A 14,625-nucleotide genomic window follows, 5' to 3' on the forward strand; every position below is an offset into this window, starting at 1 on the left:
CTCTGCAAGTTAGCCACTCTTGCTCACATTCATCCTCCCAATTAAGACCATCTCCAAAAACTTCACAATCGTTCAAATTTTCCATACTCCCAACTCTTAATTTTTCATTCATATTTCGTTCTTTATTCTCACCCTCCATCACAAACTACTCATCCCTCCAAAATAGGTGGAGATTTTCCTATCCATTATGCAACGAGGTCAGTTATGGTAATCTCTAATTCACTAAGTTCTTCCCATTGCCTACATTTTGCACATATATTTACTCCCCCTTCTCTCACCTGCCACATATCCAACTACTGGGATGCATACATACCACAAGCACCACATGCCACAAAATCCTGTAGTATGTCCTGCAAAATATAGTCCTTGAATGGGGAAGGACTTATTGACAAGCCATTTGTAATTGGAGCTTTGGCTGCTGCCATTATTCAAATATTGCTGAGGAACTACTACAACTAAACGCTCTACTATATTATGTTATATGCTCTACTGTAAGCTAATTTACTTATGCGCTACTATAAGTATAAATCATATTTAACTATACAAAATAACTAAATAACAAAACTTATCTCCTTCTTCTCTTCCACTGCAGATGCGTCCTACTCTGACCTCGCCTTCTCGATAAACAAATTTAACACAATATAAACAACAACTTGTTTATATTGTGTTAAATAGAATTCACTAAATTCTAAAAGCAGCAACCAATTATTTCTTAGTATATACTTCTTATTTTATATATATATTTTTAAAATTAATATTAATCTTAAAAGTTATAAATAATATTCTGATGAGCAGGTAGATTGGTACTTTCGAGCATAACATCAAATTAAAAAAAAATCTTCCGTGTTGTGTGACTGCTTTAATCTATAAATCTCATGATTTAGAGAGCTGGAGTTGTGAAAGATATGAGTGTGAGGATTCATAACTTGTGACGTAAAAAAAAAAGTATGCTCAGATTTTTTATTTATTTGTTTATCATTATTGGCATATGCTTGTTAAAATTAGAGGTTTGGTAAAACATTTGATTGCTTTTGGTTATTGTCAGTTCTGAATGTTAAATTGGAAATAACTAATTCTCCATCGTTTTTATGTTACAAAAGGTGAAGTCATAAGAATTCCTTTCTTGACTTTTTATTGCTTTCAGTTTCAACTTTGGAATCTTTCTCTGTCTCTCTTTAAAGATTATATTCTGATTATTTATTATACATCTTCAGATCTTTTCTGAACATGATAAATATTTTAGCATCATCCATTGCTTTAAACCACTATACCCACTCTCACAGAATTTTCATTATGCTGCTTTAAAAAAAAAAAATAAATAAAAAAAAAGCCCAGATTTGAATCTTGAAACTAGAAATATGTTATTCAAGTAAAAGCTGCTTTGCAGTACATACTTTTAGGTACATTGTGCAACAGTCCATATAAATAAAATCACTGTTTGTTATCAGGATGAATTTTGATGAAATTCTGTATTTAGAATCTTATTAAAATAGTTCAATAAAATATGTTGAACTGTTTCAATTCTGATATGTTGTACCTAAATTATGCAAAATGAAATAATTCCTACATATCCTCCAGTATTGCAAACATTTAAAAAATGCTTATGACTGTCCTGTAAGTATGAGCCTTCATAATCACTGATGTATCTCCCTATACGTAATGTGAAAGGATATTCTTACAGAATATATCGAAGGCCAAAAATATTTCAAATTTTACATGTAACAGTCAGAGCAGGTTATAAATGGAGTATCATGATAATTAACTCTGTCCTTGCAGTGCAAAGAAAAGCATTAGTAGTATTGGACACAAATGCAGCTTTTACTAAAGTAACATAAATGCTTTTTTTTTTCTTTTTTTTTTTTTTCAGTGTTGCTTTTTATTATTATAGTGTTGCTTATTAAACATAAGCAACATTCTGTTTATAATATAATAAAGCAATATTATTAAACTGACATTCATATGATTTAAAAATATTTGGCTTATCAGAGATTATTTGATTTAGTGATCTAAATTTGTTCATTGATATATGGAATATATTTAATCATTAATCATTATTAATTAATTATTTTTAACTCATTATTTATTTTTTTAAAAAATAATGTTTTTGCTGCAGAGATTGAAATATAATATTTTTTTTTTAAATATTGCATTTTTAAAAATTTTTAATAATTTAAACATGTATGTGATACTTTCTGGAAAAGATATTTATGATTTGTGTTTTATGATTTGATCATTTAAATTCAATAATACTTGGTGCACTGGTACAATAATTTTTAAATTATTTTCTCCAGAAAGTATATGGTTAAATATATTTGTGATTTATAATTAGTTACAAGACACAATATTTATATCAAAACATTATTCAACAATTTTAACGATGCACATTGTGAAATATCTAATTTCAAATTTTGTGTAATAATAATTACTGTATTTAATTATTCAACTAATTGTATCAAAGCAAACCAAAGCATTGGCTTTCCTGTTTAGGTACATATATTTAAAGAATATATTTTGGTGCTTTGGTCATTATAAATACTTATTGCAAATAGATTGTTTCAGAAGTTTTGTTAATACTTATTTTTCATGTTACTAAAATCAAACAAGATTATTTTATAGTGACATATTCATGAAAAAGCATTTGGATTGACTGAAAATGCAAAAAAAAGTTACACATAAGTATTCTGTCTTGTAATCTAATTTCTGAGATGCTTAAATTTCAAATTTTTCAAATATTCTTATTGATAAAAGCTTGAAATTTTAAATTGTGCTTTTTCATCTGTTATGTATTTTTAAATACTAAACTAATATTAAAATATTATTCTTATATCACATAATGAAATCTCTGCAGCTTTATTATTCTTGTATTTTTTTAAATATTTTAATAATTATTAAAATAATAATTAATCATCTAAAAATAATTTTATTATTTGCATAAAAATTTGCTGTTAATTATGCTTTATCCTGAAAGTACTAGACTGTCAACCATACCCCTCCTTTCTCTTTCTTCCTGCCCCTGCAGCTGACCAAGCTGCACCAGCTGGCCCTACAGCATGCCCCCCTCCTGCCTGGGCACAGCGTTGGGACCCTTAACCCACAAGGTACCCTGCCACCTCCCCCTCCTCGGGATGGCACAACAGCACCCCCACTGCTATCGTTGCTGCCTGTGTTGCATGCTGGGTGGGAGTGGGACGGGAAGAGCAGAGGTGCATCTCTTATGGACTAGTTTCTGGACAATGGTTAACTTAGTGGGAATGTTTATTTTTTGTGCTGAATTTTTTTGCTTGATATGTGGAGGGGGATATGTTAAGCATATGTAATATTAAGCATTGTGTTATGTGCTAAATTTCTACATGTTACATTTCTTTCTGGGTAAAAAGCTTATAAGCACTAAACCTAATGTTATTCAATCTTTGAATGGCTGTTTTAATTTAATTAGTGGCTTTTGCACTAGTCTTTTCTTTAAATATGTAGAATTTAGTTGTTTATTTGCTTAACTGATATGTGCCACTAGCACAGTTATTGAAATTGTGCTTCAGTTAGCTTTTCTATTTTTGTATTATTTTTAACATGTGGAATGTATAAAGTTGCACTTATTTATAGAATTGTCCTAAAACAAAAATTTATTCATTGTGTTTGAATTGGTCTAATATTTTATAATATTAAAATAGCTGTTACATTAAATTTATTCAGTGAAATCATGCAAAGCATGCAGTTCTGTGACCTGCTTCTCCATTCTCTCTCTCTCTCTCTCTCTCTCTCTCTCTTTCTTTGTCTTGGCCTTTTTCTGTTTCTCTCTCTCTCTTTCTCTCTGTCCCTCTGTCTTTCATTGTTTCTCTCTCTCTCTCTCTCTCTCTCTCTCTCTCTCTTTCTTTCTTTGTCTTTCCCTCTTTCTTTCTTTGTCTTTCCCTCTTTCTGTTTCTCTCTCTCTCTCTTTCTTTCTGTTTCTCTCTCTCTCTCTTTCTTTCTTTCTCTTGTCTTTCTCTCTTTCTTTCTTTCTCTTGTCTTTCCCTCTTTCTGTTTCTCTCTCTCTCCTCTGCTCCTCCTCCTTTGTCTCTCTACTTCTCTACCTCCCTCACTCTTGCTGTCTCATCCTTCCCCTTTTTTAATCTTTCATTTAAAATTATTGTGCATACACTTACAAAAATCAAACTTGTAAAATATTATATATGTATATATGTATATAATGTATTTATATAGGAGTGATGTTTGTCAATAATTCAATATCTAAAATTTTTTTTTAAAAAATTGTCCCTCAGTTTTACACAAAACATATTTTAAGCAATCAGATATTTGTATATAACTTGTTAATTCTGAAATGTTATGATTTGTGTGAACAATTGTAAAATCAATTGTTTATCATTTTTGTTATTGTAATTTTGTGGTTAACTATAAATTTCATGGTTTACTATAAATTAAAATGTATTAATGATAATGTAATGCTTAAATGAAATTCTGTTTGGAATCGATTTTAATTATCTCTTGCTCCAATTTCAACTTATTTACTATATTTTATGAGAAAAAGAGATTGTTATATAGTTGAAATATAACAATACAGAATACTAAATATTTTTACCCTTTTTTCATAAAAACATTTTAAATTTATCCAACCACATGTTGGAGAATTTGAAAGTTTCGTAACTCATGAAAAGAAATATTCAAATTTATAAAATGCTATGAAACTTATAGTTTTCCAATAACAAAATCAGAATATTTTTGTGCATTTATACAACATGATGAATAAAGTCATATTTTACTCACAAAATTTTGCAAATTCTCTATTTTGGATTACTTTTCTTCTGTTTAAATTAGACAATCAATGGAAAATGGCATCCATTTAGTATATCTGTATTGTAATTTATTCATAATATATGCTGCACTTTCCCCTCCCACAATACAATTATTCATGTATTTATTTCAAGTAATAGATATAATATTTATAAGGAAATAATTTCATTTTTGCATTGTAATACTGTTTACTATTAAAGCAACATTTCAAAAACAACTAGCCAATATTTTTTCAGTTATAAAATAAGATTTTCATTTATTTATTTAATATCTTCAGTTATTTTCTATAGAATAAAACAATAGATTTCTGGTTATTTTTGAAATTCCTTCTTGTTCCGTAATCTTTTTCTTTGGTTGTATGCTGAAATCTTTCAGGTAGTTATTTTCAGGAATTGGGCTTCTGATGATATTCATATTATAAATTTATTCATACATTGCTTTCATTTGTGAGAAATTATTTTAATCTTGTAAATAATTATGTTGATTAATTACATTTTATTGCTTCTCTGATCATTTAGCTGCAATTTTAGTATATATAATCACTAATAACATCTTTCTCAAGAGTTGATTACTGTTATTGCTTATAGCACTATATATATTATAATTAATAATTATACAATAAAGCTGTTCATTAATTCTGAATTACATAGATGTTACATTGTAAAAACGTAGGTAGATACAACATAACTTTGAATATTCTTGTTTCAGTGCAAAACAACAGATAATAGACATTCCAGCAACATTTGAATATAGATTTAATACAGCTTTAAATGGATGTACAAGTTAACTTTTATAAAGTCATCATTTTCTCAATATATCAGTGATATTATCTGGAATAAGTTTATATATATATATATATATATATATATATATGACACTAATGGTTTTGAAAGCATATGGTGTGTGAGGTAGAGGTGGGCAAGACAGGATATTTACTGCTGTGTTGCTACAAGCTAAGGAACACAGAGGGTGGGAAGCAGATGTTTAAGCAGTTGAGCTTAGCAAGTATAAGAAGAAGAAGAAGAATTATTATTATTCAAGCCTCCATGGAGTCCAAATACTAATTGTGGGAGGTCCTCCCTAGGAAACATAGAGTCTATCATACCACCATACCACTCATTGACCATTCTGGGAGATTTTAACTGATACTTAAGTTGCAACACATGGGTTTAGATGTCGGGTTAGTTAACTGGATTCAGGATCGGCTGTCTGATAGGTATCAGAGAGTTGTGTATGGTGGGGCAATATCAAGGAGGCAAAAGGTTACAAGTAGGGTTCCACAGGGCTCAGTAAGGACCTGTATTCTTTAACCTTCATATCAATGACATTGTCAGTGGATTACAGGGAGATATTCAGTTGTTTGCAGGCATGACAGCCCTGCAAGAGGATTTGAATAAACTAGACAGATAGGCAAATGAATGGGTGTACCGGTTTAATGTAGCAAAATGTAAAGTCTTGAAGTTTGTGATACATCGATGGGAGGCTGAATACTCGATTGGAGGAGCTGAACTTGAGGAAGTAGGGGGAGACAAGAGATCTGGGGGTGATAATTGATAGTAAACTGAAATTCAGGGAACATATTGCAAAGGTGTGAAGGTAATCCAGAAGATTGCTGCAATACTGAGAAGGACATTGACCTGCAGAGATAAAAGAGTTATCATTCCATTGTATAAGACCCTGATCAGACCACATTTAGACTGTTGGTCCCCAAGGATTTGAAGGGTACAGAGACAGATAAAAAGATGGTTTCAGGACTGTACAATGTTAGTTATGAGGATCGGCTGAGGGAATGTGGACTGGACTGCAGAGTTTGGTGGATAGAAGAAGGAGAGGTGATATCATTGAGACTTTTACACTGTTGAGAGGTGGTTACAGGGTTGACACTGGGGAGTTCTTTCGCTTGGTGGAATAGTGGGAAGGAGCGATGACAAGGGGCCATCCCTGGAAGTTAAGAAAGTAATCTGTGAGCAAGAGGGTGAGGAGTGGTTGAACCATGGAATGCATGCCTGATAGAGTGGTGAGAGCAAGAACAATCAGTGAGTTCAAGGAGTGGCATGATAGACTTTGTGTTTCCTAGGAAGGACCTCCCATGATGAGTCTCTTGACTCCATGGAGACCTGAATAATAATAATAATAATAATATATATATATATATTCTAGATATGATTTTACGGTGGGAGGTGAATGTACAGATGTGGACCTTTGCAATTACCAAAATTTTTTAAAAAATACACACACATTATATAGAATATGACAGAATAAGATAAAAGAAACAATTCAGTAAAGGGACAACAATCCTAGATATGTAATGGAGGACTCATGAGGGTTAAGAGTCTTAGATCGTTATAACATTAGAGGATGTGATTGTGAATGGAGTGTCTAATCTTAATCTTGCCCCAGTTAATGAGAGTGTAATGTGTACTCTTATCCCAGTTACATCTAGTGTAATGCAAAAATCAAATTTCCATATATAAGTAGTCAAAATGTGTTGCACCTTATTACTAAAATTATCTGGATTAGAGAGAGAGATGTCCAAAGTTTTTCCACTTGGTTATGTTATAAATAGGGATCTTCAGTTATTTGCAGATGATGCAAAGTTGGGAAGAATTATAAGTAGCATTGTTGATGTTAAATGCCCTTCAGGAAGATTTGAATAGACTTTTTACTTGGAAAGACTGGGGTTGTAGTTTTAATATCAATAAATGCAAGGTGTTGCATTTTGTAGTGCAGAAATATAAGGCTGTGTACTATATCAATGGTGCCATACTGCACGAAGTGGATGTGATTAGAGATTTGGGAGTAATGATTGACAGTAGACTGAAGTTTAGAGGGCATATTGCTAATGTTGCAAAGGATGCACATCGTAGTGCTGCTATGATAAGAAGCTAACATGCAAGGATAAGGAAGTGGTTGTTCCACTGTATAAGGCATTGGTCAGACCACACTTGGGCCATTGTGCTCAGATCTGGTCACCTGGTTTTCAATGTGATGTGGAGAAATTGGAGAGGGTCTGGAGACAAGTGACCAAGACAATATCAGAAGTGAGTTTGGAATGCTGGCTAAGGAGGGAGGTTGAAGAGATGTGGATTGCAGTTTGGTGGATAGGAGGAAGAGAGATTATATAATAGAGATGATTAAAAAAAACCTTGCACTTGAATGGAATCCTTACTCGCCTGTTCAAGGAAATGTGATATTTAATAAATTTACTCACTAAAATTAATAATTTAGTTTTTTAGTGAGAGGATTTTATTAGATTACTCCAGAAGGGATTATAAAAAGAGTGGAAGGTGAGAGGCAAAGAACCAGAGGTCATTCCTAGAAGTTATGTAAAAAGTGTGGGGAAGAGGGGTGTGAGGAGTAGATTTTTTACATGGAGAATTGTCATTGAATGGAATGCATTATCAGAATGTGTTGTTAATGCAAGAAGTGATAAAGATTTTAAGATTATTTATGATAAATATGTTGTCAGTTGAATGAACCTCCTACGATGAGTCTGTCGACTCGATGGAGGGTGTAATAATAATAATAATGATGATAATAATAATCCTTTATCCAAGTTGTAAGCAAACAAAGTTTGTGCATGAACTTCAACCTTGGTATCACTTCTGGGTCTGGCTCCCACTGATGAGACCTTAATAAAGGTCGAAACCAGTCTGGGTGGTGACCCTTCCTATAATGCATAGCATTATACATGTCTATAAGGATATGTGTTTTGCATTATGGGCTAATAAGGCAAGTGATGCGAAGTCATTAGCCTCTATATATGAGTTGCCGAGTCGTGAAGTTACTTGCCGTGCAAACTTTGTTTGCTTACACATGGATTACCAAGAATATAATTTCTTGGCATCTTTAATTTATATAGTTGCAAGTTTTTTACATCATTCTCGTTTTGCTGGTAATCTGCTAGGTGATTTTCACAGCTATTGCAACATGTCATCTAAAATTTGACCACTATCACTACTCGGTCTTTGGCCTCACAGTTTCTAAGAATTCCATTCTCCCAGTGACTCTATCTGTCTACAAAATGCAAAACCTTGCACTTGAATGGACTCCTTGCTCGCCTGTTCAAGGAAATGTGATATTTAATAAATTTATTCACTAAAATTAATAATTTTGTGAATTAATAACGGTTAATGTTTATTAACTATTATTCATAATAGTTTATTTTTAACTATTTCCCTTGACATTTTTGGTTGTGTTATCAGAAATGCATACTAGTTTATCATTCTTTACATACAGAAAAAAGACTATACTAAGTCATGCAGGCTATAAGTTCCTCTTCCTTCTCTTAGATAATGTCATATGTATATTGGTGAAATATTAGCACATGATATTAGAAGTTTTCTTGTTCATCTTTTTCAGAAGTGTATGTATTAGACATACAACATACAACAACATAAACTCTGAATATTCTTTATTTAATTCATGTATAGTGTTTTTGTAAATATGTGAAACAAATGTATCCAATATATTATGAAAAGAATATTCAAATTTATTTCAGCACTCTTCAGTTTGCCTAAATTAGCAGTAATTTTATGTATTAACTTTTCTTATTTTAAGTTAATAATTAAGCATAAAATTAGCATTAATTTTATGCATTAAATTTTTTTATCATTCCGAGTAATTTTAAGAACAAACGTGACTTACTGATACCTCTAAGAAGTGATTTTTAATTTAATTTTAATATATATAATGAAGTCATTAGCATTTTCTTGAGTTATTATATGATTTGCACTGTGTGTTGATTTGTATATCTGTTCTTAAATACTTGGTAATTGATTTTTAGATTTTTAACAATTTATCTTACTTTTAGTATTATATATATAGTTTAAACTGAGACTGCCTTTTAAAAAAAAATAGTATCTTTCTTTAAAGAAATGGTGTAGCTTATTAATGATGAATACAAACATCAGTTTCAGTAAATGTAATGTTGTTTAAAACCATATTTTTGTGTGGTATGTGATTTTCATAGCATTTGTGAAACTACAGTGACCTTGCTTTTTTATTTTTTTTTTTGTGGAAAGTGTGAAATGAGATTTTTTTTTTTTTAAAGTTTGTTCTCTAGATTAGGGTTCTTGATATATCTGACCTTAAGTCCACTCACCAATGCTAATGTACTATAACTAGGATTAATATAATCCTTCACATTTCATATGGAATTATTGTAAAGAAATAAGAATCGAGTTTAATTCTTTCTTGATTATCTGATTATCAACTTCATCATACAGGGTTGATTTTTTTTTATTTTATTTTACATTACAAAAATGCAGTGAAGCTATGCAGTTTTAATCCTTTATGTGTAGATATAGAAATCTTCTCATTCAGAGAAGGTCTGCAGCTTATTTTTCTTTCTTTCTTTTTTTTTTTTCTTGTCTTGTAAGAAAACTTCTTTTTATCTTAGAATTTAAAAAGAAAACATCACATGGATTTAAATGTCTAGTGATGCCGAAGACCAAAGCTTTCTGATCAGTTCTGTAAGAGTCTATGAACTAAATCACTAATCTATGTATTTTCTCTAAAATACTTCTTAAAACACTTTCAAACACTTCTTCTGGATTATAAATATTATCATCCCTTTTACTCTAATATTTATATTCAGGAATTTGACTAGTCGCATCAGTTGAATTTAATAGAAAGTAAAAATGATGCATAACGTGAGGAAGAAGAAAATGCTTTGTATGGTATTATCATTATTATGATTGAGCTTACACCAGTAAACATAAATTCTCTATGACTGATCTCCTCAGTTACTTATTGAGGTATTCAGTCAGTTCTTACTCTCCTCTCACTTAACTTTTTAACTTTTATATAACATTATTATCAATATATCGCCAAGGATAGCTTTCATTTGGAGATTTAAAAAAAAAAAAAATATATATATATATATATATATATATATATACACATATATATATAAAACCATCCCGAGCACCCACTTGCCTTTTGGAGTCTGTGTAGCTCAGTAGAAGTGGCATTTGCACTGTATGGTGCTTGACCGCACAGTGAAAGACTTGAGTTCGATTCTGGTCTCTGACTAGAGGAACATTTTCTAAGCCTTTTCTCGACTGGTTCCAGAGTTAGTCGATCTCTGGTATGGACAAGTGGGTTTTTTGTCCCGTAAACTCAAGAAAATTGGCCGTTGAACCCACACTATTTTCAGACATTAAAAATATTGTGTTAGGGATCACGAGATGGCAGCACTTGTTAGCCATCTTCTTCACTGCATACTGATTAATTAGTGATAGCCTTGGACCAGCTATCTCTGATTGGCTACCAGTGGAAATTGAACTCCCCACTCAGTCTCCAAAAGTTAGATAGGGCTAAAATGGCCATGCCTACTCCCTGTGCAACAAAAAAGCATTAGCTGTTTTTTTTATTTTTTATTTTTATTTTTTTTTTTTAATTATAAAACCATCTCGAGGGGAGGAAATTCAGTTTTACATAAATATAACTGTCTCTTCCTTTGAATAATGAATTTTGAATTAGAATTACGTATATTCGATTTATGCTTACAACGGAGTATCTTTTTACTAAATGGAATCTAGGTAATTCTAATTCAAAAGTTTGGAATTTTGATAGAGAATGATAGTGGGAACCAGGTGAGCCTGTAAGAGTATCTTGAAAATCATCTACCTTCTAGTGGCCATGTACGGCATTATCTCGGATGTACCATGAATGTTGTAATAAACAGAAAATGTCAAGTCAGCATGGAAACAACTGACCAATGTAAGAGATTAACAAAGGATCATTAGAATCATAGTCCACTACATATTCTACAGTCATTCAGATATTGAAGTACAACCAGGGATTGCAAGAGCATTTACTTGAATGCACTATTTGTCACACATTGTCCTGAATAGGATATAACACCAGACAACTGTGCTGAAGATTATCAGTATTGGATACCAGAGGAGGAGGAAAGGTAGCATGGATGATGAATCCAATTTCCTGTTATTTTATACAGACAGAATGATTAGGATATGATGACAACAACAAGATAGGCATAAACCCCATTAGGATTTTCTACAACAATGCAAGATCTGTGTCATATTTTCCTGATGTTTCTGAGTGCCTTAATACCATCAGAGCAAGGGCTGACTTTATGATGTGGCCTACTTGGTCATGTTTTAATCAAGTATCACATCTATTAATGGCGATCATTTTCTTATATGTGATGACCATTTAGCCCACAGGACACATCATGCAGGAATGGATACGGGAACATTGTGGTAACTTTAATGGATCACCCCCCCCCATGCTTCCACACACACACACTCAATCATCGAATCTCATTGCCATTGACCATCTTTGGGTGTGGTAGAATAAGAGGTTCATGGCAAGTACTCACTGTTGGTAAATTTGATGGTGGCACAGGAATTATCATATGTCTCAGAAAGGATACTAGAAGCATTTTAAGGACTTCTCAGAGTCAGTGACCTTCATATCAAAGCAGTTCTGAAGGCTCACAGTGGTCCAATGTTGTGGTAAGTGGATATCTCTAATAAACTTCCTGCTCAGTGAATAATGAAAAAAGAAGTCTCCTAGTAGTGATTTAATTGCCCAGATCTAATTATTTTAGTTATTCTTTACATAACAGTGAATTTATGTATTCCAAAATTAAATTTGAAAAAAAGTTAAAAGCTTAGAGCAATCATTCTGTTTTTCTTATCCATATAGAGACCAGGGATTTGGTTGAAGAATTTAAACTTTAGGCACTTTAGAATCTAACTACCAACTATAGTATGATGCTATGATTGGTAATTAGAGATTCATAAAGCCTTCAACATGTAACTATGTTCCAAATAGATATATATTAAAATAATAATTGAAATTTCAAATTATTTGAATATTCAATCTTCCTTAGTTAATTTGTAAACGTTAAATTGATATTTCAAATGCTGAAGATTTTTTGAATCTCTAACAACCAGCCATAGAATAGAAATCTTTCATAAATAAACTATCTTGTTTATGATATCATTTATAGTAGTATTAATCTTGAGTTATATTTTGTTAATAATAATAATAATACAAGACAGAAACTCACATGGAAAATCTTGATATTTTATTGTAAAATTTTCACGTGTGAAACATATTCCACCAACATCTTCAGTACAGAATTGGAACAGCAATTAAACAAATAACAGAAAATTCTAAAAAAAGTGCTACTATAGTAAGCTAAAAGTTAGGAAATATTAGCATACTGAAAATCTATAAATCTATAAAAGAGATAAAGGAGGTGATTGAACTCAAGCATCAAACTATAGGCCTATCTATGTGTCAGATGTTGATAAGTTGGTTAAGTTGTTGGAGAAGCTTGTGAGAACTAGGATCCAGAGTTGGGTAAACAACAATGGTATAATCTTTGATGGACAGCAGGGATTTGCTAAAGGGAGGTCATGTTTTAGTAATCTACTTTCTTATTACAATAAAGTGACTGCTTCCTTGGACAGAGGAGAAGGATACACAGTAATATACTTGGATTTCGCAAATGCTTTTTGATAGAGTACCTCATGATAAGTTGACAGTCAAACTAGAGCAGATAGGGTTGGATATTAGATTAGTGCATTGGATTGGAGACTGGCTATCTGATAGGTATCAACAAGTTGTGTATGGGGGTGCGATATCCAGGAAAAGGAAAGTCACTAGTAGTGTGCCTCAGGGGTCTGTTTTAGCGCCATTACTATTTAACTTGTATATTAATGATATTGGCGAAGATTTGGATGCAGATATTCAGTTGTTTGCAGATGATGCAAAGTTGGGACGAACCATAAAGAGTAGTGAAGATGTTGTGGCCTTGCAAGAAGACTTGAATAAATTGAGTGATTGGGCACGGAAATGGGGATGTGAGTTCAATGTTGCAAAATGTAAGGTTTTAAAATTTGGAAAACAAAGATGGGATGCAGAATTTATGCTTGGTGAGAATATATTGTTGGAAGTAGAGGAAATAAGAGATCTGGGGGTGATAGTGGATAAGGATCTAAAATTTATGGGACACATCATCAAAATTGTGAAGCCAACACAAAGGCGTCTGGGAATGATGCGGAGGACACTGATGTGTAGAAGTAGGGAGATTCTTGTTCCGTTGTATAAGGCTTTTAATTAGGCCACACATGGACTATTGTGCCCAGATTTGGTCACCGGGTTTTCAGAAGGATGAAGAGATGTTGGAAAGGGTCCAAAGGCGACTGACTAAGGTAGTTTCTGACCTCTGGAATGTTGAGGAAAGATTGAGAAGATGTGATTTGCAGAGTCTGGTGGAGAGGAGGAAGAGGGGTGATATGATAGAGACCTACAAGTTGGTAAGGGGTTGTTATAAGATCAATGGCGGAGAAGTTCTACAGAGAATAGTAGGAGATCAGGGGAGAACCAGAGGTCATCCCTGGAAACTGTATAAAGAGGGTGTGAGTAGGGGAGTGAGAGGCAGTTTTTTTTCGTGCAGAGTTGTGAATGATTGGACCTTGCCTGAGAGTGTGGTGTCTGCAAGGAGTTTGAGTGTGTTTAAGGCTCAGCATGATGAGATGTGTGTGTGATAAAAGGACCTCCCATATTGAGTCTTTGACTCCATGAGGTCTTGGGGTAATAATAATAATAATAATAAATGTAAACTATTGGATCTGTTTAAGTTTGGGGAATGAGCAACATTTCACAAGATTCCTTATAGAGACATTTCATAAGAAATTGGTCCTTATGAAGGATAGTTCAATTATTCCAGAGAATGCTGTGCCTGTTAGAAATGGCATGTTCAGCAGGCATCAACTGTTCATACTCATGCTACTTGATGTGAGACTTATGTAGTTCATGATGAATAAAAAGTAGTTCTTCCAGATTGTCCATAATGAG

The 14,625-nt window shown here is 32.4% G+C and overlaps 1 protein-coding gene across 8 annotated transcripts in view; it reads left to right on the forward strand.

Annotated features, from left to right (window-relative positions):
- The window catches only part of LOC150100319 (poly(rC)-binding protein 3-like), an 874,229-nt gene that overhangs the window by 542,154 nt on the left and 317,450 nt on the right, over positions 1-14,625 (forward strand). For 7 of the 8 annotated variants that reach the window (XR_016549294.1, XM_090403220.1, XM_090403223.1 and 4 more), the window contains one exon: positions 3,017-3,098. The exons of the other annotated variant lie outside the window; for it this stretch is intronic. Coding sequence is in view for 6 of the 7 variants with exons in the window: in XM_090403220.1 (XP_090259346.1) it covers positions 3,017-3,098 (82 nt within the window). In the remaining variant the exon portion in view is untranslated. The remainder of the gene's footprint in view (positions 1-3,016; positions 3,099-14,625) is intronic. 8 annotated transcript variants of the gene reach the window in all.

Source organism: Typopeltis vanoorti, chromosome 13 (genome assembly GCF_054136105.1).
Source record: "Typopeltis vanoorti isolate ZY-2024b chromosome 13, IOZ_Tvanoo_1.0, whole genome shotgun sequence".
NCBI lineage: Eukaryota > Metazoa > Arthropoda > Arachnida > Uropygi > Thelyphonidae > Typopeltis > Typopeltis vanoorti.